At 45.3% G+C, this 22,442-nt stretch overlaps 1 protein-coding gene across 1 annotated transcript in view; it reads right to left on the reverse strand.

The window, feature by feature from the left end:
• The window catches only part of cltcl1 (clathrin, heavy chain-like 1), a 61,600-nt gene that overhangs the window by 19,904 nt on the left and 19,254 nt on the right, over positions 1–22,442 (reverse strand). The window contains exons 2-14 of the mRNA XM_084327369.1: positions 15,122–15,329; positions 11,357–11,625; positions 10,017–10,178; positions 9,052–9,165; positions 8,302–8,475; positions 6,434–6,631; positions 6,043–6,243; positions 4,204–4,356; positions 3,955–4,077; positions 3,021–3,158; positions 1,766–1,930; positions 1,283–1,463; positions 50–213 (exon numbers count right to left, since the gene is read on the reverse strand). Coding sequence (XP_084183495.1) covers positions 50–213; positions 1,283–1,463; positions 1,766–1,930; positions 3,021–3,158; positions 3,955–4,077; positions 4,204–4,356; positions 6,043–6,243; positions 6,434–6,631; positions 8,302–8,475; positions 9,052–9,165; positions 10,017–10,178; positions 11,357–11,625; positions 15,122–15,329 — 2,250 coding nt within the window. The remainder of the gene's footprint in view (positions 1–49; positions 214–1,282; positions 1,464–1,765; positions 1,931–3,020; positions 3,159–3,954; positions 4,078–4,203; positions 4,357–6,042; positions 6,244–6,433; positions 6,632–8,301; positions 8,476–9,051; positions 9,166–10,016; positions 10,179–11,356; positions 11,626–15,121; positions 15,330–22,442) is intronic.

The following is a 22,442-nucleotide window of genomic DNA, read 5'->3' on the forward strand; positions in this document are numbered from 1 at the left end:
ACATCCATTTGATATCTATTCTATTTGGTAGCCGTGAGAAACCTTTTACCTTGAGGAAGTTCTTGACCCTCTCGGGGTCGTAGCAGTTGCTCTCTCGACAGATCCTCTCCACCTCTTTGATCTGACCCGTCTTGCAGGCAGCCTGGATGTACTTAAAGTGGACGTCAGGCTCCTGGCTGAAGTTCACAATCGATCCCAGGAAGTAGAACAAGCCTTGGATGGAGGGGATGGAGAGGAGAGGGGTGTTGTATTAAATATCGATCATCTCCACATATAGAAAACTACCAGAATATGGAGAAATCACATAAAAAAACCAGATTAAAAAACATATTTTGAGGTTAATCTTGATAGATAAGCCATTCAAACAAACACAAAAATAGAAATACAGATAGGGTAGGCTGTTATGTTAAAGCTTGTAAACAATATGTTCTCTTAGATAGCATGGTAACATGACTAACATTGAAACTTGATAGTTAGATTAAACAGCAATATTATTTTGTTGATTTCCTATCGTTCACAGTGGCGGTGGCAGTGTTACCATGGCAACAATACATATTTCACCAAACAATCCATATTTAATACAACAGGGGATATAGTGACGTATCACAAATAGGGATGTCCGATATTATCGGCCGACCGATATTATCGGCCGATATCGGCAGTAAAATGTGATATCGGAAAATATCGGTATCGGGTAATAAAAAAAAAAAAAAAAATCTTTTTTCATTTATTTAACATTTATTTACCCAGGCAAGCAAGTAATAACCAATTCTTATTTTATTTATTGTCAAAAGTATGCATGTTGGTTTAATTCAACAACAAGAGATATGTAATGTTAATTTTTACTTTTTTAATTATCATATTTTGCACAGATAATGCTTACATTTAGAAAGCCTTTTGAATGCATCCAGTGAAATTATTAGTTACCTGAAATTATTCAGTTTTTTGGGGGGGAAACCCTGCATATATCGGTATCGGTTGATATCGGTATCGGTATCGGTATCAAAATTAAGAGTTGGACAATATCGGAATATCGGTATCGGTAAAAAAGCCAATATCGAGCATCCCTAATCACAAATACAATAGACTCTTTTAATACTATACGATCACAGAACATTAACAATCACATTGTATTGTGGTTAAAGAACCCTCGTAAATCTGAACTCTGTTGAGTCCCGTTCCGTAATGAGACACAGTTCCACCACACAGACACAATGTCTTTGGCGAGAGAGAGTCTATATACCTCCACATCGTCCCTCTCCTCTGTGGTGCACTCACTCACCCTCATAGCTCTTGAAGGACTCAAAGAGCTCCACCAGCGTCTGTGTGCCCAGCTGCTCGTGGTACTTGGTGGCGACCTGGACACACAGCTGCAGGTTCTGTCTGATATTCGCCGACAGCATGGCCCTTAGACACTCTACGGAGTCCTCTACGGACAGGGAGCCAAAGAAATTCACCAGCCACTAGAGGGAGACACAGAGGGGAGGGGGGGGGGGGGGGGGGGAGGGAGAATAGAAGAGACAGAAACAGAGACGGAGAGAAAGAGAGCATAAGAGTGAGTGAGTCAGAAAGAGGAGGAGGCAGAGGGATGGACACACAAGAGACGGCATGCAGAGTGAGAAAGAGAGAGTTAAGGAGTCAGACAGGAGGGAGACGGGGGGCAGAGAGAAAGAGGGCATGCTTTCACACATCACTTACCAAAAGAGCACAAATCTGCCAACTGCGGAGAGGATGGTCACGTTGGTAAACATGAATGAACACGTACCTCTGGGTTGAGCAGATGCGTGTGCACCACGGCTCGCTTGATATCGTACAGGTCAGTGTAATGTTCCAGGGCTCTCTGCAGCAGACCGGCCTTCTCACACAGCTGGGCGATGTGGGCTCGGTCATAGTGGGTAAACATCTGGTTCCCCAAGATTGCATCTGCTACCTGAATGGGTGAACACACACACACACACACACACACACACGTTCGAATGATTTATTTATGTCCATATAAATACAAGTATGTCAAGGACATAACCACTAATAATGCAATCAGATATAGAGACAGTTCGTTACAAAAGATTGGCCACATTGTTGCATACAGGATAATATAACACATGGTGAAAATAACAGTAGCAGGTGATCATGGATATAAAAAGCAGCATTGCTGAAAAAGAGCATCCAGGTAGATGTATACAGGTGTTTCTACCTGAGGGGCGTGTATGAGGTTCATCTGCAGGAGGCGTGTCTGTAGGTGTTTCTACCTGAGGGGCGTGTATGAGGTTCATCTGCAGGAGGCGTGTCTGTAGGTGTTTCTACCTGATGGGCGTGTCTGTAGGTGTTTCTACCTGATGGGCGTGTATGAGGTTCATCTCCAGGAGGCGTGTCTGTAGGTGTTTCTACCTGAGGGGCGTGAATGAGGTTCATCTGCAGGAGGCGTGTCTGTAGGTGTTTCTACCTGAGGGGCGTGTCTGCAGGTGATTCTACCTGATGGGCGTGTCTGTAGGTGTTTCTACCTGATGGGCGTGTCTGCAGGTGATTCTACCTGATGGGCGTGTCTGTAGGTGTTTCTACCTGATGGGCGTGTCTGTAGGTGTTTCTACCTGATGGGCGTGTCTGTAGGTGTTTCTACCTGAGGGGCGTGTCTGTAGGTGTTTCTACCTGATGGGCGTGTCTGTAGGTGTTTCTACCTGAGGGGCGTGTCTGTAGGTGTTTCTACCTGATGGGCTTGTCTGTAGGTGTTTCTACCTGAGGGGCGTGTCTGTAGGTGTTTCTACCTGAGGGGCGTGTCTGTAGGTGTTTCTACCTGAGGGGCGTGTCTGTAGGTGTTTCTACCTGAGGGGCGTGTCTGTAGGTGTTTCTACCTGAGGGGCGTGTCTGTAGGTGTTTCTACCTGAGGGGCGTGTCTGTAGGTGTTTCTACCTGAGGGGCGTGTATGAGGTTCATCTGCAGGAGGCGTGTCTGTAGGTGTTTCTACCTGAGGGGCGTGTCTGTAGGTGTTTCTACCCGAGGGGCGTGTCTGTAGGTGTTTCTACCTGAGGGGCGTGTATTAGGTTCATCTCCAGGAGGCGTGTCTGCAGGTGTCCCTCGGCTGGGCGGTTGTTCTTCAGGGCGTCCAATAGGAAGGAGGTGCACTGCTGGATCAGACTGCCCTCCATGAACACGTCCACTATCTACAAACCACAAGGAGAGGGACAGAATCATAAGACTGCTGTTCAACTAGTTCTTAGGAACAAAGGCTAGCTCCACGGTAGGAGTCAAACTGGTTCAAACTAGAAGTGATGGCAGAGAGGAGGATGAGAAGGAAGCTGGGCGCTGCCACTGCCCTTCTATTACCCTGCCCATACCTGTACCTCACCCCTCCCCCATGCTGCTTGCTACGATGCCCAAATTTCCCCAAGGAGATCAATAAAGGAATATCTTATCTCATTTCCTTCTTGGATTCGTTTATACGAATGTTTGTTCGTTTGTTTACATATATATACACTAGTAGATAGATAGACTCAGCCAGCCTCATTAGCCACCATGAAGAGACCTATTCACACACCATTAAGAATCATCATAGAACTGGTGGCCAGATGTTGGCGCTCCCCCTCCCCCCTCCGGTACAGTGACAAGTGGGCAAGCCACAACTGAAACGGAAAAAGGGGGCTACCGAGTCACGTCCTGATTAAGATTAAAGCCTGAGCTGAGAAATGAGGGGGAGGAGGGGTCACTATAAGTCGGCGAATACCTGGCATTGCTGCCACATCTGGAATAACACAGAGGAAGGCTCGCTTACCGCTAGGCACCAAGTGGGGGCTCATGCGCTGGAAGAGAAGGTATGTGTAGGAGTCGCCCGTCAGTGAAAAGAGGCTCGGTGTGTGTGTGTGAGAATGCATGTGAGCGGGGGGGCTCATGCGCTGGAAGAGAAGGTATGTGTAGGAGTCGCCTGTCGGTGAAGAGAGGCTCGGTGTGTGTGTGTTTTACCTGGTTGATGTTAGCCAGCGGCTCCTCATCCTGTACCAGCATCTGAGCGAACTGCAGACCTTGCTCAGGACTGACCCGCATCACGTTCCTCAATAGAAACACCCAGTCTGGGGTGTAGCCCACCTATAGAGAAACAAGTACAAGAAAAACACGCGCCACAAATACCGTCAAATATGCATCGAAATCACTTCAAACCGCAATTTTTTTCTTTCCAGGCATTAGAGACTAAGCTGGAAAAGGGAGGGGGACCTTCTTGGCGTAGAGCACGATCTTCTGGAACTGGCTGGTCTCCGCGAAGCACTGGATGACTTTGTTGGGGACATTGGCTCGGAGATACACACTGAGGGCTAGAGTAGGATCAGCTGCCTTCACCAAGTCGCCCAGCTCCTCGGAGCACTCCAGCTGGAACAGAGACACAAGGAACGGTCAGTACTCCAGAAAACACCGCCTTCGGCTACAACAGACACGCACAAAATCGCAGTCGATACTCGGTGGACACAGCCTTCAGTGTGCAGTTTGATACAGTGCATTGTAAAACACACATTCAGAGTTTGTGTATGCTTCAGGACTGGTGGAAGAAAATACGTGGTATTTTTAATAAGTGGTGGGGTTGCTTTTATGTAATGGCAGACATTCATGTCATCATAGGGTTTCTCTAGGAGTTCAGTGCACAGAGAATTCTTCTTCTGTGGTCAGAGGCGGCCGGTTATGTGGATGCCCTCTAGCCATTACCGTCCTGTCTAACATCGTACCTCACCGACAAGCAACTAACATTAGCGCAAGCTACAGTAGCAACATCCTGGCGACGTCGTAGTCCTTACAATCATCATGACATTACTGCGAACACCAGTAACGAGGACAGAGAGACTTCGGCTCAGCTTCTTCCCCCAGGCCATCAGAGCCTTGAACACTGAACTCTCCACGCACAAGCACACATGAGCACACACACACAACACACGCTCACACACTAGCAGCCACTTTAACATGAGCACACACACACTCATGCTGCTGGACACTTTACAGAAGGAAAGGTCACTTTAAGAATAGTATAGTAGAGCTTGAGATTGTATAATATAGCATTGTATAGCAGTGTACATAAAGACCCAGTGCCTCATCCGTAGCTAACAGTGTACTGCACTACCACAGGACCTAGCATGTCCTACCATGCTCTGTAAATAACTCATGTACAGATACCGATATGCCCTACTTTGTTTACTTGTTTATTGCACATGTCGCTCTATTGGTTGGATTCTTATTATATATTATTACTATTGTATTATGAACATCGTTGCGGGCAAGACCCCCCGCATTTCACTGTATACCTGTATGCCGTGACAAATAAAACTCTTGTATCTTGTATGTTTCCCTTGGTTTCTTGCTTGAATACGAGTGGTCATTGCTCAATTTAGTTTTGCCATCCAGGACAGACAGGACAGTAATGGCTAGAAGGCATCCGCGTTACAGCAGGCAGCCTGTGACCACAGCGGAAAAGCACTATGTGCGTGTGTTGCGTTGTAGACTCCTCAAAGACACTAAAGGGTCGACAGCTTTATGAATGTCCACCATTGAAAGACGCCAAGTGGATGTAAAACAATCCATGCTACCTCCAAATATTCCTTATTTCACAAGAAGGGAAAAAAAGCATCTACCGGTATACCAAACACTACTAATATGATAATGTATTTGTATCTTTTTACGCCCCCCCCAGGTTGAGAAACACTGCCCTGGCTAGCAGACTGTATAGCTTATGGTTAAGCCCAAGCTCATGACTATCAGAATTACAAACACTTTATTCACCAATGTACAAGAATTTGTCTCAGTGACATTGATGCAGACACACAAAATCATAGGGTCTCACAGCGGTCGACTATACATATACAGTATAACTCTAAACGTGTACATTCAATATTTATTTGCGTTCATATTTTAGCAACACAGTACGCGGGCCCTGTAGCAGCAGCCGTAGAAGGAACTTTAACATGCGTCGAGTTAACACGTTGGTCCGTTAGTAACAAACTAATCACGCAGAACTGAGTGAGCGGTTAGCGGTGGGTGAGCCTGGTGGTTTCAACACTCCTCCAGCCGTACCTTGTCCTCCTTCAACCACTTCTCCAGCAGCTGCTTGCGGCCCTGCTGAAGGACGGGCCGGCACAGCTCCAGAGACTCAAACTTGTTGAGCTGGCCCTGGTCCAGCAGGATGCCAAAGTACTGGAGCAGGGGAGAGGCCTGGCCGGGCTGTGCCGGAACACTCTGGAACTTACGGATGGTCTCCGCTGTACGGAGGATACCCTGGAGGGGAGGGGGGAGTGGGGGGGGGGGGGGCAGGATGGAGTAATCAGGGCGTGAAGAATGTGCCAGGTCAGGAGAGCTGAAAACTAGAGGAGAATCTCTCTGAACGTTTTTTTGAACTTGGAAATGTCATGTTTCTGCTAGTAATGCCATGTATTCTGAAAAGAAAACGTATAAAAGGTGGGCGTACCTTGGGTGCGGAAGCAGCGATCTTGGCTGCCTCCGAGTAGCTGCCCTGGGCGAACAATGTGTTGAACTTCCTGGCAAACAGCTCCTCGGCCCCGGCTAAGTTTGACCTCACAGCCATCCTCAATCCCAGGTCGGGGTTTTGTAGGACATTGGTGGCATAGTTGACAATATTCTCCTCTTCCACGCACACCGACAAAACCTGGTGTGAGATGGCGTACATACATATACATGAAGAGATTCTAATATACACAGCGTAAACGGAGGAATACATCTATATAAACTACAATAGTATATAAAGTACAAAATCCAATCGTTTTTTTTTACGTTACGATACACAAAATCCAATTTTACTGATGCAACATTATGTTGAACATACATCTTGCCAAAGGGACATTGTTTAATTGGAAATATTGATCGATTGATTTTATTTGACATAATAAAATACAATGCACAATTGCACAGGTGCATACAGTATAAAAAAATATTTCAGGATAGGGCAAGAAAGTCTTAGCCTTATTTCCTGCCCAATGGAAACGGCAGGAAAAGTCCCCTGCATTCTGGAGGTAGCGTCTCACCTGCAGGCCTCAACATGAAGTCAGTATCTCACCTGCAGGCCTCAACATGAAGTCAGTATCTCACCTGCAGGCCTCAACATGAAGTCAGTATCTCACCTGCAGGCCTTAACATGAAGTCAGTATCTCACCTGCAGGCCTCAACATGAAGTCAGTATCTCACCTGCAGGCCTCAACATGAAGTCAGTATCTCACCTGCAGGCCTCAACATGAAGTCAGTATCTCACCTGCAGGCCTCAACATGAAGTCAGTATCTCACCTGCAGGCCTCAACATGAAGTCAGTATCTCACCTGCAGGCCTCAACATGAAGTCAGTATCTCACCTGCAGGCCTCAACATGAAGTCAGTATCTCACCTGCAGGCCTCAACATGAAGTCAGTATCTCACCTGCAGGCCTCAACATGAAGTCAGTATCTCACCTGCAGGCCCCTCAACATGAAGTCAGTATCTCACCTGCAGGCCTCAACATGAAGTCAGTATCTCACCTGCAGGCCTCAACATGAAGTCAGTATCTCACCTGCAGGCCTCAACATGAAGTCAGTATCTCACCTGCAGGCCTCAACATGAAGTCAGTATCTCACCTGCAGACCTCAACATGAAGTCAGTATCTCACCTGCAGGCCTCAACATGAAGTCAGTATCTCACCTGCAGGCCTCAACATGAAGTCAGTATCTCACCTGCAGGCCTCAACATGAAGTCAGTATCTCACCTGCAGGCCTCAACATGAAGTCAGTATCTCACCTGCAGGCCTCAACATGAAGTCAGTATCTCACCTGCAGGCCTCAACATGGAGTCAGTATCTCACCTGCAGGCCTCAACATGAAGTCAGTATCTCACCTGCAGGCCTTAACATGAAGTCAGTATCTCACCTGCAGGCCTCAACATGAAGTCAGTATCTCACCTGCAGGCCTCAACATGAAGTCAGTATCTCACCTGCAGGCCTCAACATGGAGTCAGTATCTCACCTGCAGGCCTCTCAACATGAAGTCAGTATCTCACCTGCAGGCCTCAACATGAAGTCAGTATCTCACCTGCAGGCCTCAACATGAAGTCAGTATCTCACCTGCAGGCCTCAACATGAAGTCAGTATCTCACCTGCAGGCCCCTCAACATGAAGTCAGTATCTCACCTGCAGGCCTCAACATGGAGTCAGTATCTCACCTGCAGGCCTCAACATGAAGTCAGTATCTCACCTGCAGGCCTCAACATGAAGTCAGTATCTCACCTGCAGGCCCCTCAACATGAAGTCAGTATCTCACCTGCAGGCCTCAACATGAAGTCAAGTCATGTTTCTCACCTGGCCCTTTTTGTTGACCCCAATGATTCCAGATGTGGGTTCATGAGGGGCAGTTACAAAGATGGTCTCCGCGCTGATCCTGTTCATATAGATACACACTCCAGACTCCAGGTCATACAGATGGATATAACCATACTTTGTGATTAGGTATATTACACCGTGCTTGGTACCAATCTAGAGAGAGAGACAGAGAGAGGGAGAGGGAGGGAGGAGATTAAGAGAATTAAACAGATATCCATCTCTTATTACATTCTACCTATCCATTCTACCCATCCATAAGTACCTGTTTAGGTAAGGAATGGGCCCCTTTCACAGTGCACATTTAAAATGGTAAATGGTGCATATATATATATACCACTTTTATCCAAAGCGCTTTAAAATGTTGTTCCTCACATTCACCCATTCACTCACACACCAATGGCGGAGGCGACCATGCAAAGTGCTGACGTGCACATCGGGAGCAATTAGGGGTTAAGTGTCTTGCTCAAGGACACATCGACACGCTGCCCGGGAGGAGCAGGAATCAAACCGGGAACCTTCTGACTGCTCTACCTCCTGAGCCACTGTCGCCCACCGTTACCCCATTTTCACTCGTCACAGATGGGTAAACACGGGTGTAACCGTAGATATGGAATAATGAATAGTTAAGTCTACGGTTACACCCGTGTTTACCCATCTGTGACGAGTCAAAAAAGGCCTGCTGTCAAAAGAAAAGAGAAGATGTTCCCCCCCTCCGGGATCAGCGGTTACCTGCATGGCTACGGGGAAGTCTGTCTGGGCCTCCGGGGGGAAGAACACATCCACCGCCTTCTTGGTGAACGGCTGGTTCCCTGTCGCCGGCTGACCCACCTCGATGATGTGCAACTGGGAACGGGAAAAATGGCCAAATTCAGAAATGTGTGAATGTGAAAAGAGGCGTCAGAAAAATCACGTTCGTGTGACTCAAAACATACAACAGCTGTGATTGGAGGATCAAGAGAAGAGGGCGGGGTTTGCGACGGGTCAATATCAAGTACCGATGCAAGTCATTCGTTCATTCGATCCGTTTGAACACTTATTAAACTTGGACCATTCTTTTGGATGATATAAATGGATTTCACCCAAAACAGGAGACATTTAGACATTTGTGCCCTAATGACATTCCTCATTATTAGGGCACAAGCATCTTGTGTTTTATTATTAAAATGTGTCTGAAATGCAGAAAATCACATTCATAACTGGCATCGGCATTATTTAGGGATTATTACTTATTTTAGCCATGCATCAGCATCACGTCCAATACCAGTATCGCTGCATTGCCTGGCAATACATTCATGCAGGATATTAACCTCTTTAAGCCCTAGCCATATTTTCTGAAAATTTGCCTAAAAGTACATACCCAAGTAAATTAAAGATTGCTCCACTTCTACAAGGTCCATTTGCATGTTCTTTGACATGCATAAGACGTGAAGAATTGCCACTGAGGTCATTCAGCACCTTCTTGAGATCAAGTGTACTAAAGATCTAAGCAAATTAACAAAGGGCAGATGATTTAGTTATTTATTTTTTTACATTTAGTACCACCAGGCGCCTGTTGTAGCCCTTTACTCTTACGCTACATTTGAAAAAGAAACGCAACATCACTTAATACGCACTGTATTGATCCATTTGTGATGTGAAATAAATCTTGGGCTTCAGAGGTTAAGAGAGATCTCGTGGCATATTGTCCCCCTCACCTTTCCCCCAGCCTGAGAGCGCACAGCGAAACAGAAGAGAGTGGAGGGCTTGGCATTGCCCTCCACCTTAAACTCCCCGAAGGCCGCGGCGTGTCCCTCGATGGGCTGAGACACCTTCCTGTCCACGGAGTACAGCTGCATAGCCCCCACCACTCGGTTTTGCTGCAGGACAAGCAGGAGAGGTTTAAGCTGGAACAGTGTTGATACTGGATTAAGAGAGCGTTCTATTGTGTAAAAACGACTTTAGAATGTGTGTGTGGAGTTTGCATGTTCTCCCTGTGCTCACAAGGGTTTCCCCTCCAAAAAGAAAAAAAAATTAGATAAACCCAATGGAAAAACATGCAGAACAGATCTCCCACGCTGTCGCATCCCTGGCGAAGACAGGACAGGAGCACTTTCATTGGTCCCTGGGTGCCCCACGCTGCAACCCATGTCTGCTCCCGGCTGCCCATGGGGGGGGGGACGGGGACGCGGGGGGTACGGCGGGATGGGTCAAGCGCAGAGACAAAATTTCATCTGCAACCAAAAATGTGTGTTCCTGTGCGTGTCGCCCATCGCATGCGTGTGTCGCTGCATGACTACATTGTCAATGTGTGCAATGATTAAAGACTTTAAAGTTTCATCTTTAATTTGTGTGTGTTTTGTCTTGTGGTTCGACCTATATATGGAACAAGCCTTAGACAAACTAGCCAGTTATCCTGCCTTAGTGGTAAATGTCAGAGGCCTAGGCTGTGACTGTAGGCAGCCTTGTGTCCATAGACTTGCAGTTGGTGGCTTGAGTCCCGTTGGGCCTGTTGGGGAGGAAGGCTTAGCAGCTGCCAAGATTCTGTTCGATCTCTGTTGTAATGGGTGATGGAGACAATCATTCTCTACCTTACCCATAAGATGTCTTCAAAAGCATATTGAATCTCTGTTAACTGAATCCTGTATGTGATATATATATATATATACACACACACACACACACACGCACACACATACAGGGTGTCTACAGGTGTCGGCAAGTTCGATTTAAGACTTTTTAAGACCTTTTTGCCACGGTTTAATTAAATGCAAGGCCAATTTTGCAATAGAAATAAGTAATAAACTATAAAAGAAGGAAGGGTCATGGGGCGGCTGGGTGGCGCAGCGGACATTGCGCTCGTCACCAACGCTAGAGACACAGTGTAGTGTGAACTCACATTGGTGCCAAGTGTGGAAAAAATCTGTTTGGTCAACATCAAGTTAAATGGGATCACCATCTCCTCATTTAGGATTTAGTAATTTAAACTGGTTATTACCTCTGAGGTCAGAATCACGCGTGTGTGCGTGTGTGTGTGTGTGTGAATCTATTTCCATACCTGTGCAGAGATCCCTATCAGCAATAACCACTTCTGCTGCTCGTCGGTCCTGTAGTTTATGACCTGACATCCGGCCAGACTGGCATGGCGATCAAACACTTTGGCCGGCTGGGAGTCTCCCTCCATGCTCCAATGGTAGACAGCCGCGTCGGTCACCAAGGCGACCGTGTTAACCGATATCCACTTCCAGAACATCACCTCCTCAGTCATGGTGTGGGCCTTCATCTTACTCTTCATCTCAATGTTGAAGATCTGCAGGGTCTTCGCAGCTGGGGTAAAAGCGGGAATGTAAGAGATACGCATGTAAACAACAATTTGATAACATTTCGAAGTTCCAGGACTGAGTAACCTGAGCAACGGAGTGTGTGGTGAGCATTCTTTCTCAATGCACCCTGTAACTAGTGGCTAGGCCAGGCACACAAAGGAGAAGGTTGAAGGAAAGTGCTTCAGGACAAAGGGGGGTATCAATCTTTACAGGTTTATTGTGTCTACCATGCTGCAAAGGTCTCCCATCTTGACTTCATTTTACATGGAGTCTTTGAAATCCGATTTGAGATAAAGAGATCATTTCACATGTTTCCAATGCAAATTAACTTGACCCGATTCAAGTCTTGCATAAAACAATGAGTGGTACATTATTTGGAGGTTTTGTCACTCGTTTTGAGAAACGTCCTGTAACGAGCGCAGAACAAGAGACGCTCTGTTGCCCCGTTGGCAAATCTTTTCGTTTGTTTTCTGAGAATAAGATTTTAAGACTCGACATAAGCTTAGAATACTTGTTAAGATGGAGATTATTTGCAGTTACACATGCCCGCTGGGCACATAAAGGTTTTTATTTAGTTTGAAGGGAATCTTAGGGGCCTTTCTCACTCACCTATTCGTTTCCATTCCATTCCGTTCTAGCCCGTTCCGAGATCCGATGCGAACTTCCCCCCTCCCTCTCCCCCCTCTAGTTTGTGTACACACGTCAGTCTTGGTTCGCTCCGGGTTCCGTTTACGGTTTGCCTTTTGAGCGTTTACGCTTGCCGGAGGCGATGATGTCACGTTCGAAAATGTAAACAGGAAGTGTCTTAACACGACGGCGGAGACTGGATGCTGATATAAAATGAACAAATAACCAATAAATATGAAGTTATATTTGAACCTCTGTTGTCAAGCCTTGTCAATATAACCCACCCCATTTTATCACGAATGGATGGTGTTGTAGAGTTAGCTTTTGAGCGTTTCCCAGGGCTAATGCTAAGCTAACGGCTAACGCTAGTTAGCTTAGCCTAGTCTAGTATAGCCTGTAGCACTTATTTTTCAGCAAAGAACGTGCAATAAACAAAACGGATACATTCACTGTGTGTTCTGCCTCTCATTTGTTGATGAAACAAAACTAACATCAACACAATTGAACACCAAAAGCTGAGTTTAGTCTCGTCGGCGCTGATTTTGTTAGCTTACATGCTAACGTGAATGCAATATGCCAGTATAACAGAATAGCATTGTGGCAAACGCTAAGCTAACGGCTAACGCTAGTTAGCTTAGCCTGTTCAGCACATTATCCCATCGCTCGTGGCAATTCTATTCCATGTCATTGATCTACTGGTCGACCACGGCCGACTGGTTGGGCACCACTGGTCTAATAGAAATAAATGCATTGAACAAGAAACCAATGTATAGACATAGCATGGCAAACAAAATTGCCAGGCCTAATGCGAGCCAGGGAAGTGCCGTTTGTAACGTGGCTTCATGTTTTCATCCACTGAGCTGTGAACTCTCAAACTGCCCATAAATATCGTTTTTGTGGGTATTGTCCAGTTGTTGCTGTGTGGTTTTATCTGCCCAAAAATCAAGCAAGCATGAAAAGCATTACAGTAACGACGTTGTGTGTGTCACGCCCCCCGCTCCCACTGGCACGCATCCGAAACCACCTAATCCAACTGTCCCAGGTTCAGCGGGGGTAAAACGAATCAGCGCCGGTTCGATCCCAAAAGGGGTGTGTCCGTCTGAGTGAGAACACTCCCCCCCCCGTCCCCGGGAGCGCTGATTGGATCCCAATAGGTGAGTGAGAAAGGCCCCTAAATGCCTTGTTAGCTCCAACACTAGGAGCTCCGAACACTACACTGATGAGTGATAAGAAGTTCAGAACCAATGTCAACTGTGATGCTATGCTGTGTGGATATTATTTTGCTATAGGCAGACAGATCTAGGATCAGCAGTCTGTTCGATTGAATAAGGTCATAAAAGACAGAGTTCCTGTTCTCAACCACAGATCAGCACTCCTACTCTGGGAAGCTTGTGAATATGGGCACAGTAAGGAACTCTATATGGCGTCTATTTGACGCCAAAGACTGAACTAGAGAAGATCACAGGTGACATCACGTCACGGTCCCGTGACTCAGCACAATGGTGAACTGGGTGACCCATAGTAAACACACACGGATACAGCGAGACACATGTACGCATACCTTTACTGCTGCGAGGAGAGATCTACAGATGGATATGGCCGCCCGGCACAGACCGTGTCCTTTTCTGTGTGCGATATCCGATGATGCATACCGCACATACAGTGTACCAGCATACGCCAACTCATGCTAACACATGTATAATTCTCATAGAAGTATGTGTCAACAGGTTAAGGTGTAGTGGAGAAGGGGGGGGTGAGAGAGGGGGAGGGGGGTGAGAGAGAGAGAGAGGGGGGGGGGGGTGATATCAAGAGACTGGATTTATGGGAGAGTGTGTCCGGAGGAGTGAAGGTCATGTCCAAACAATTCCAACAACAGGCAAAGTTGCAATGTGCTTGGTTACTTGGTCAGAATTACATGAGGAGTATGAGGGAGGCTTTTATGAGAGGGACATGGCTGCTGTTATTATCAACAAACAGAGCGCCGACAGGCAGACAGACAGACGGACAGAGAGAGAGAGACAGAGAGAGAACTCACCGTCTGAGAAAGAACAGAATGCAAGGGAGAGAAAAGCAAAGTGTCAATCAGAGGAGGAGGGGATAAGGAGAGATGGACCATAGGGGGAAGAGAGAAGAAAGAAAGAAAGAAAGAAAGAAAGAAAGAAAGAAAGAAAGAAAGAAAGAAAGAAAGAAAGAAAGAAAGAAAGAAAGAAAGAAAGAAAAGTTGGCGCAATAGAGGAGAGAGAAAGAGAGAAACTGAGAAGAAAGCATCATAGCTAAATCATTCTGATCTGTGAAGAGCTTGTGTTTGTGCTCAAATGGCTGGATGGATTCAGTGGCAAAACTAATTAGATTTACTCCAATTTCGTACATTTAGGCAAAAGAACTGAGTGCACTCTATGTATTTATATCAGAGGAAATAGAACATTACTCATCTCACAACCACGGCTATGTTGCGACCCTGGGCAGTCCAAATGATTAAATTAAGAGACAAATAAACAACAAGTGTGAATCTCAATCTGAAATAATTCTATCAGGCTGCTGTCTGGGGAAGATCCATTCCCACCAGATGTTTTTTTTTTTTTTAAACTAACAACACACTGAATCCTCATCTAATGGCCAGTAGTGTAGAGTTATTGGGTTAGGGTTGGCCAAGCCACAAACTAAATAATCACCATCTTATAAAAGGTTTGATGATCATAAAAGCAATATAAAAACAATCTCTATTTTAAGTTAGGGTTAAGCTAAGGGTTTTGTTTATAAACAAGCTTTTAAAGTGAAAATCACAACAAGCTCCGGGGTTTGGCAGCTGGCTAACAATTGCCGGCCGTGGGGTGGCTAGAGGCGGTGACACGAGGACGTCTGTCCTGCCGTACCTTTAAGGGCGATGACCTTGCTGGCGGGGTTCATGATGGCGCTGTCTGCAGAGATGGGTCTTCTGATGGGGTTGGTGGGGTCCGACATGTCAACAATCACCACCTGGTTCTGGTCGCCCACCTTCTCTCTGATGCAGATGAACTTGTCAGACTCCATGGTCAGGTAGCTGAACCCGATGTTGGCCGGGTTCACCCCCAGGTTCTGCAACTGGAGAGATGACAAGGAACAGAAACATTATCATTAATCTTCCTCCTCCTCCTCATCATAATGTCAACCAAGTCTGGGATAGTAGGTGATGTTAAAGGGGCTATGCATTGCTATTCCTAGCACTATTTGGGCAACTTTACACAATTCCTGTTGGTCTATTGAAGACATTTGTACATTTTTTTTTCAAAAAAATGCATTGTTTTATATTTCTAATCAAGTACTCAAAACCATAATTTTTCAGCCTCAAGAAATCAGGCTGTTATGGCCTGGCTCCGCCCATAAGCACTTTGAGTGACAGTGCCACACAGTCTGCACTGGTAGAGGGAGGGAGGGAGGGAGGGGGGGGAAGAGAGAGAGAGAGAGAGAGAGAGAGAGAGAGAGAGAGAGAGAGAGAGAGAGAGAGAGAGCGAGAGAGGGAGGGGGTGGGTGGGAGAGAGAGAGAGAGAGAGAAAAAAAAGACAGTCCGCCGGCAGCTTGAGTTTTTTTTTTTTCTTTCAATCTCCCGTTTGCCTGTGTGGCGCGCTGCAGGTCCCCCCCCCCCCCCCCCCCCCCCCCCCAAGTGCTCTCTATCTCTCTCCCTTTCTCTCCCTCTCGAGTATGAGGAAATGTTTTTTTTCCCCAGAATGACGTGACTCAGGCCTTCAAATCAAAATGACCTGATTTACTAGAGGACGAAAGGGGCTGGGCTGAATCGGAGCAATCAGCCAATATGGTATTTAGACCCTATCGCCTAATCTATGTTTTAAATTATGGCTATGTGTCTAATCTGCCCGTCGCTTATCAATGACCCATTTTCCAGTCAATAGTCGAAGCGGATTGTTTTTTTATCGGTTAATTTCCGTTTGATAGCATTTTGAAAAGCCCTCGTTTTCAAGGGGGAAAAAAAGAATCTGTGATAAACGCCCTGTACTGTAATATTCTAGAACGTTGTCATTTTTCGGCCTATTTATGAATCGTTTTCAAATAAACGCTAGATTATCGATAGTATACGTGTACATATGCACGCTGGTGCCGCGAGCTGAAAATCGATTCTCTTAGTTCCTGATCGCTCGCACAGTCAAACAGCCATATCACACATAGGGGAAAAGCTTATATCTCAGTGAAAACTGGTCTGATTATCCTAAGACTGGTAAAATAGATTCCTTACCCGAGATCAGATGGTATCCAAATGGATTATTCCAATTCCTGATCGCCATTCCAAAAATCTATCATTTTATTGATCCAACGCCACATACTGTAAAACACATATTACACGTTGTGCCGAGGCGCCACAATGACTGGGATCATCTCCGGTTACATGCGTGAGAAGTAAAGTAAAATGTGGATTCCGGAGTTTTTTTTTTTCTCATCCATTTTCATTGAGTCCATTCCAAAAGGGTGCATTACCATCTGGGAGACGATAGGGGGCGCTTTTTTCACATCTGAGCTCCTGGTGGAGCTGGTTTCCCAACGGTAGACTCGGTTGATGAAATATGAATTCAGATCGCTAATCAAAAAAAGTTCACGCTAATTGTCGTGATGGGCATTCAGGGGGCGGGCTGCTAACACGTGTTATGTCGTGGTGGGCATTCAAAGTGTTAAGGACCAGCGAGTCACTATTCAGGCTATTGTTCCAATGGTGCCCCTCCCACAAATGTCAAATTCATCTAAATACAGTGGGTAGACAATGGCACAAAAATGCCCAAAAAACATTTTGAAACAGAGACCAATTTCTTCAAAGCTGATCTCCTGTGCCGCCAAAGGTGGTATAACTCTTTTTAATTTGTTGGTACCATTTTTGGACCTTTGGTAGGACATGAGATCAACTTTGAAGTCATTTTTATAAGCTGAAACCAGTAGGTCCACTCTTGTCGGTTTGTTGGTTGGTTGGTCGGTCCACAAAAGGTTTTGGGCATGGAGGTCAAGTATGTGTGTGAGTGTGAGTGTTCATGCCAATTGGCTAAAAGGGGGTGTGGCAGTGGGAATTGCCCATCACAAAAAAAGTTGCAGCTATTGCGAATTCACACTACAAACCCTCTGTGGGGCAGAACAGTCGACTGCCTTCATTTTGATGATGACTCAACCTGAACCAGCACTTTGAGTCAGGAGTGGAAAAACATTTTAATTGGAAAATGGAATATCCCTACAGGGTGATGCCGAGACGTTTGAAGGAGCCGTACGTCAATGACAGAAACTCAAGACGCGATGGGGAAAAATAAACAAGCCAGTTGCTGACATTTGCCTCTAATGGGGAAACAGTAGGTAGCCTACCAGAACATCTATTAAAAGAGCACTCTTGTTCCAATTTCCCAGGGATATTCTGAAATGTTTATTTTCCAGACAGAAGGTGGTACATAAAGCCAGGGAATGAGCGTGGGCCAGGCACAAAGCAGACAACAGGATATTATCTCATCCGAGCTTTATTTTAAACTCTCCTAGCTGGGAATAATCCCTGGCATTTACCGAAGCTTTATAAAGAACCTTATCTGAGGCACAAAAAAAAAATATATTTTCACAATGCTACACCCTTTTCATTAGCAATATTTTAATAATTCAACATTTCCCCCTGCCAATACTTAGTAGAAAGTAGAAAGAAGAACTAGCAATCCTAATGTCCAATTTAAGACCTCAAATGTTACTCCTGTGGTCTTGGGCCAGCCAATATGTGTGAACACATTCTCACCTAAAAGCAGAAACCAGAGAACAAAGACTTCTGTTTAGGGCTGGGTGTTGAAATATTATGGTATCACCATCAATCAAATTGCTTCAATATTAAAATAAGAGTACAAATTTCAATATGCAAAATACCATTAATATCATCAACGTCAGTGAGCCAATAAACATGTTTGTTCCAACATACAAGGCTGGTGATCAGCAGTTTCTTCCTTTCAAATGTAACAAAGCCTCTGATTGGCTAATAGGGCATACGCAACAGTTTACCCAAAATATGATAAAGAAAAAGTCAGTATCGACAATCGGACAATCTTTTGATGTCTTCAGATATAAAGTCAGAAGCTGCTGCATAGAGAATTAATCTGGAGACATAGCAAAAACACGCATTGACTGCACCAGACCTGACAAACACTACTAGAGAAGGAAAGGTGTATTTTAGGTGTAAAGGAACACGACAACATTTTGGGAAATTAGCTTACAGTCTTCTCCAGAGAGAGACAAGAAGATAGAAACCAGTTTCCTCTCTGTGCGTTCAGTAGAAAGCTATCTGGCTACATGTTAGCCTAGCTTAGCACAATGAATGGAAGCGGACACAGCCTACGCATTGTCCAACTAACACCTCTCCTAAAGGCTAACCGGTCATGTCCGCTCTGTAGTGTGGTAGTGAAAGGGTTAAAGGAAAATTCCAACATTTTGGGAAATTAGCTTATTTAACATCTTCCCTGGAGTTAGACAAGAATATACATACCTTTTTTGTCTCTCTGCATGCATTAGGCTTAGGGAACGCCCGCACCGTTAGCGTAGCTTAGCTTCATCACTGGAAGTGGGTCAGACCTTTACCCTGAAGTTCCCTACAGTCCCCTACAGTCACGAAATACACTCCAAATACAACTCCAAAACGTTCCTGTAAACATGTGACCTGTGTATTTACCACGTGGAGAAATAAAAAATAATTGAATTCGACATTTACGTTTTCTAAGCAAATATACTCTGAACAATTTTTTGCCGAACCACTCCTCTCTGGGCTCAGTGATTTCACGTCACCAGTGCTACTTTTTAACGCAAGGCCAGTTTGTTTACATTTTCATTTCATTCAAAGTATCCGAACCGATTGAAGTTTATGGATACCATGACTATGGTAAGTTTTCATTTATGTTTTTAGATGGAAGGCTGTATTCCATCTGTCTAACGTTAGCGAATATTGTGAGATTGATGAATAGGATAGTCACAACGTTGCTGGACTATCGACCTAGTTAGCCCCTTTCATGACTGCGTTGCACAGCTACAGGGTTTGGGCGAGTGAATCCACACTCGTGGTATTATTATAACTCATTTATTGTGTAACGCTAGCCCCTTAAAACTTACCACAGTCATGGTATCCATAAACTTCAATCGGTTCGGATCCTTTGAATGAAATGAAAATGTAAACAAACACTGGCCTCGCATTAGAAAGTAGCACTGGTGACGTGAAATCACTGAGCCCAGAGAGGAGTGGTTCGCCAAAAAATAGTTCCGAGTATATTTGCTTAGAAAACGTAAATGTCGAATTCAATTATTTTTTATTTCTCCATGTGGTAAATACACAGGTCACAACATGTTTACAGGAACGTTTTGGAGTTGTATTTGGAGTGTATTTCGTGACTGTAGGGGACTGTAGGGAACTTCAGGGTAAAGGTCTGACCCACTTCCAGTGATGAAGCTAAGCTACGCTAACGGTGTGGGCGTTCCCTAAGCCTAATGCATGCAGAGAGACAAAAAAGGTATGCATCTTCTTGTCTAACTCCAGGGAAGATGTTAAATAAGCGAATTTCCCAAAATGTTGGAGTTTTCCTTTAAGGAGCACAGAAGAGACACATTTGCCGTGTACTATAATCAACCTGATTGTGAGGCGAGAGGGCAAATCAAAACATGCAACCTCACCAACGATGACTGAGCTGGGAATAGCAGCGTCCATTATTCAGTCTGAGGCAAGAGGAATGGAATCCATGGGCTCTCATCACAAGGACTGCACTATCCAGCTACACACACTGGTCTATAGTCCAAGAGACCCAATTCCAACGGCCGGACCCTTTAAATCATGTCAACCACATAACAGCCAGGGATATATCACCCTGGTCAGGGCAGACAGTGGTGATAGTGATGGTATAGAGAAGTGGAGCCGTTTCCTGACTAAAGAACTCGTCAATAGACTAATCAACTAGTTGATTTTAAAAAAAATCTACAAATGTGTCAAATGATGTTTCTCACGTGCGGTGCAATCATGCAGAAACTACTAACAAATTATTGGCGAAATAAGACCAAAGGTCCGACTGACCCATCTCAAACCCCACCCTCGTTTCTTGATCCTCCAATTGCAACTGTTGAGGGAAGAAACAGTTGCAATTGGAGGATCAAGAAAAGAGGGCGGGGCTTGAGTTAGGTCAATGAATTGACTTTATGGACAAAGAGAGAGAGAGCAGCCCTATAGAGTAGTTAATAATGATTTATATCCAAAGTCTATGCGACGGTCTAGGCTGGGGAAACGTGAGCACAAGGCTTGGGAGAGGTCAAAGAGACGACCTCGGGGAGGATCATAGCCATACGCCGCGTCTCCTAAACCACTGCCAGGACAATCTCAGGGAAAGAGGGGGGAGGAGGGAAGAGCTCTATAATGATGATAAGGATAGGGAGAGAGGGAGAACACATACACTCTCGGATAGAGATAAATCACTGGGAGGAGGGAACAGAGTTATGACTGATAGGGAGTGAAGATGTCTGATGCCAAAAGGTCCGCTACCCATGCGTGCCGACTCAGAGTGAAGTGAAGCAGTCTTACCAGTCTCGATGGTGAAAGCTAGAGTGGAAGCATGCAGTTTGCTTTTAAAAAAGGTGCTGTAAGTGGTATTTATTTGGTAAAAATAAGTGTTAAATAGCTCTACATTCCGACAGCCATCACCAAATTTACTCACTGCACTGGTCGATTATTTTACTTGTTTCATGAACACATTTACTTAAAAGTAGTTATTTATCATTTTTGTCAGACCATTTTTGCGGTGTGGAGTTCTCTCTCCCGATTGGATAAAGTGGGAACGGGATACCAGGAAATGTATTTTGTGTTTACTGCAGAGCGGAGGGACTGGGAGACCTGTGTTACTGACCAAACACTGATGGGCTGTTGGAATGTAGAGCTATTATTTTAACATAATAAAATTGTTTTAATAAAACAAAAAGAACACCACTTACTTACAGCACCTTTAAGTAGCGAGACCGGCTGAGGCGGCTTCAGTTCATATCATGGCCATACCACGCCCACTTCTGCATACCACATATGTTGAGTGCCATTTCTGAAACGCATGGCTTGGAGCTACAGTTCAGGGGAGACCGAGTCACCGGAAGAACACACACACACACCCTTTCTCTCCTTAATAGAACATTCCAGACTAAACACTCTTCAACCCACAATCTAGTGTCTCTCCAGTGACCGACAATCTACCTCCAGCAATGCATCATCTTCACGCATGAATGAACACACACATTACATTATCCATCTCCATTTCTCCAAAGCAGTAACCCGTTACATTGCTGGCATGACATTACGAAAAACCAAAAGAAAAAGTAGAACACTGTTGTTGTTATTATTATACAACTTTGGGGGTGGTTGGTAAATCGGGGATTGGGCTGCAGAGAGACTCTTTGAAGAGCCGGGGGGGCGCCGGCAGGTTGAACCGATTTACAGCGCAGGCTTTTGAGGGGTCTGGGGTCCCAGAGGAGATACGTGGGTTACACAAACACAATTAAAACCCAGGAATGCGGAAAACAGATGTGGTCGTCTTCACTGTTTCACACATTCCGAGAGTGGTGAACAGAGCATACACACTAACAGAGAGACGCAAAATGTATGAGATGTAGAACAGTGTTCCGATTAGGGCATCAAGCTAATGTAGAACTCAACACTGAATATGTGTGTGTGTGTGTGTGTGTGTGTACGTGTGTGTACGTGCGTGTACGTGTGTGTGTGTGTGTGTGTGTGTGTGCGTGCGTGTGCGTGCGTGCGTGCGTGCGTGTGCGTGTGGTATGCGCGGCATCCACTGTAGTATTTTGAACATGCATGCCAAACGTCCGAGCCACGCAATCGAATCTTCTCTTGTAATGGAGGTTAAAGGCCCGATCGGTCATGCAAACGTAAACAGATGGGCGGCCCCACCACCACCGCTAAAAATAAGAAATAAAGATGGAGACGTGTTTTCATTCTGTAGTCGATTGGCTGAGCTTTTAAAATAGAATAGAATATAAATACTTTATTCCCCCCCGAGCCCGAGGGAAATTTGGCACTACAAATCGCTCACGGTAAACATTTAGGTAGACAGAAGGTCACGAATAAGAATAAAAATAAGCCTAAGAATAAAATACTCTTGATATGAGGACCCAACACCAGACAGCGGGTAGATAATATACAAGGTTTTAATTGTAGTCGCTGCATTT

The sequence above is a fragment of the Notolepis coatsorum genome (genome assembly GCF_963971535.1).
Source record: "Notolepis coatsorum genome assembly, chromosome: 1".
NCBI lineage: Eukaryota > Metazoa > Chordata > Actinopteri > Aulopiformes > Paralepididae > Notolepis > Notolepis coatsorum.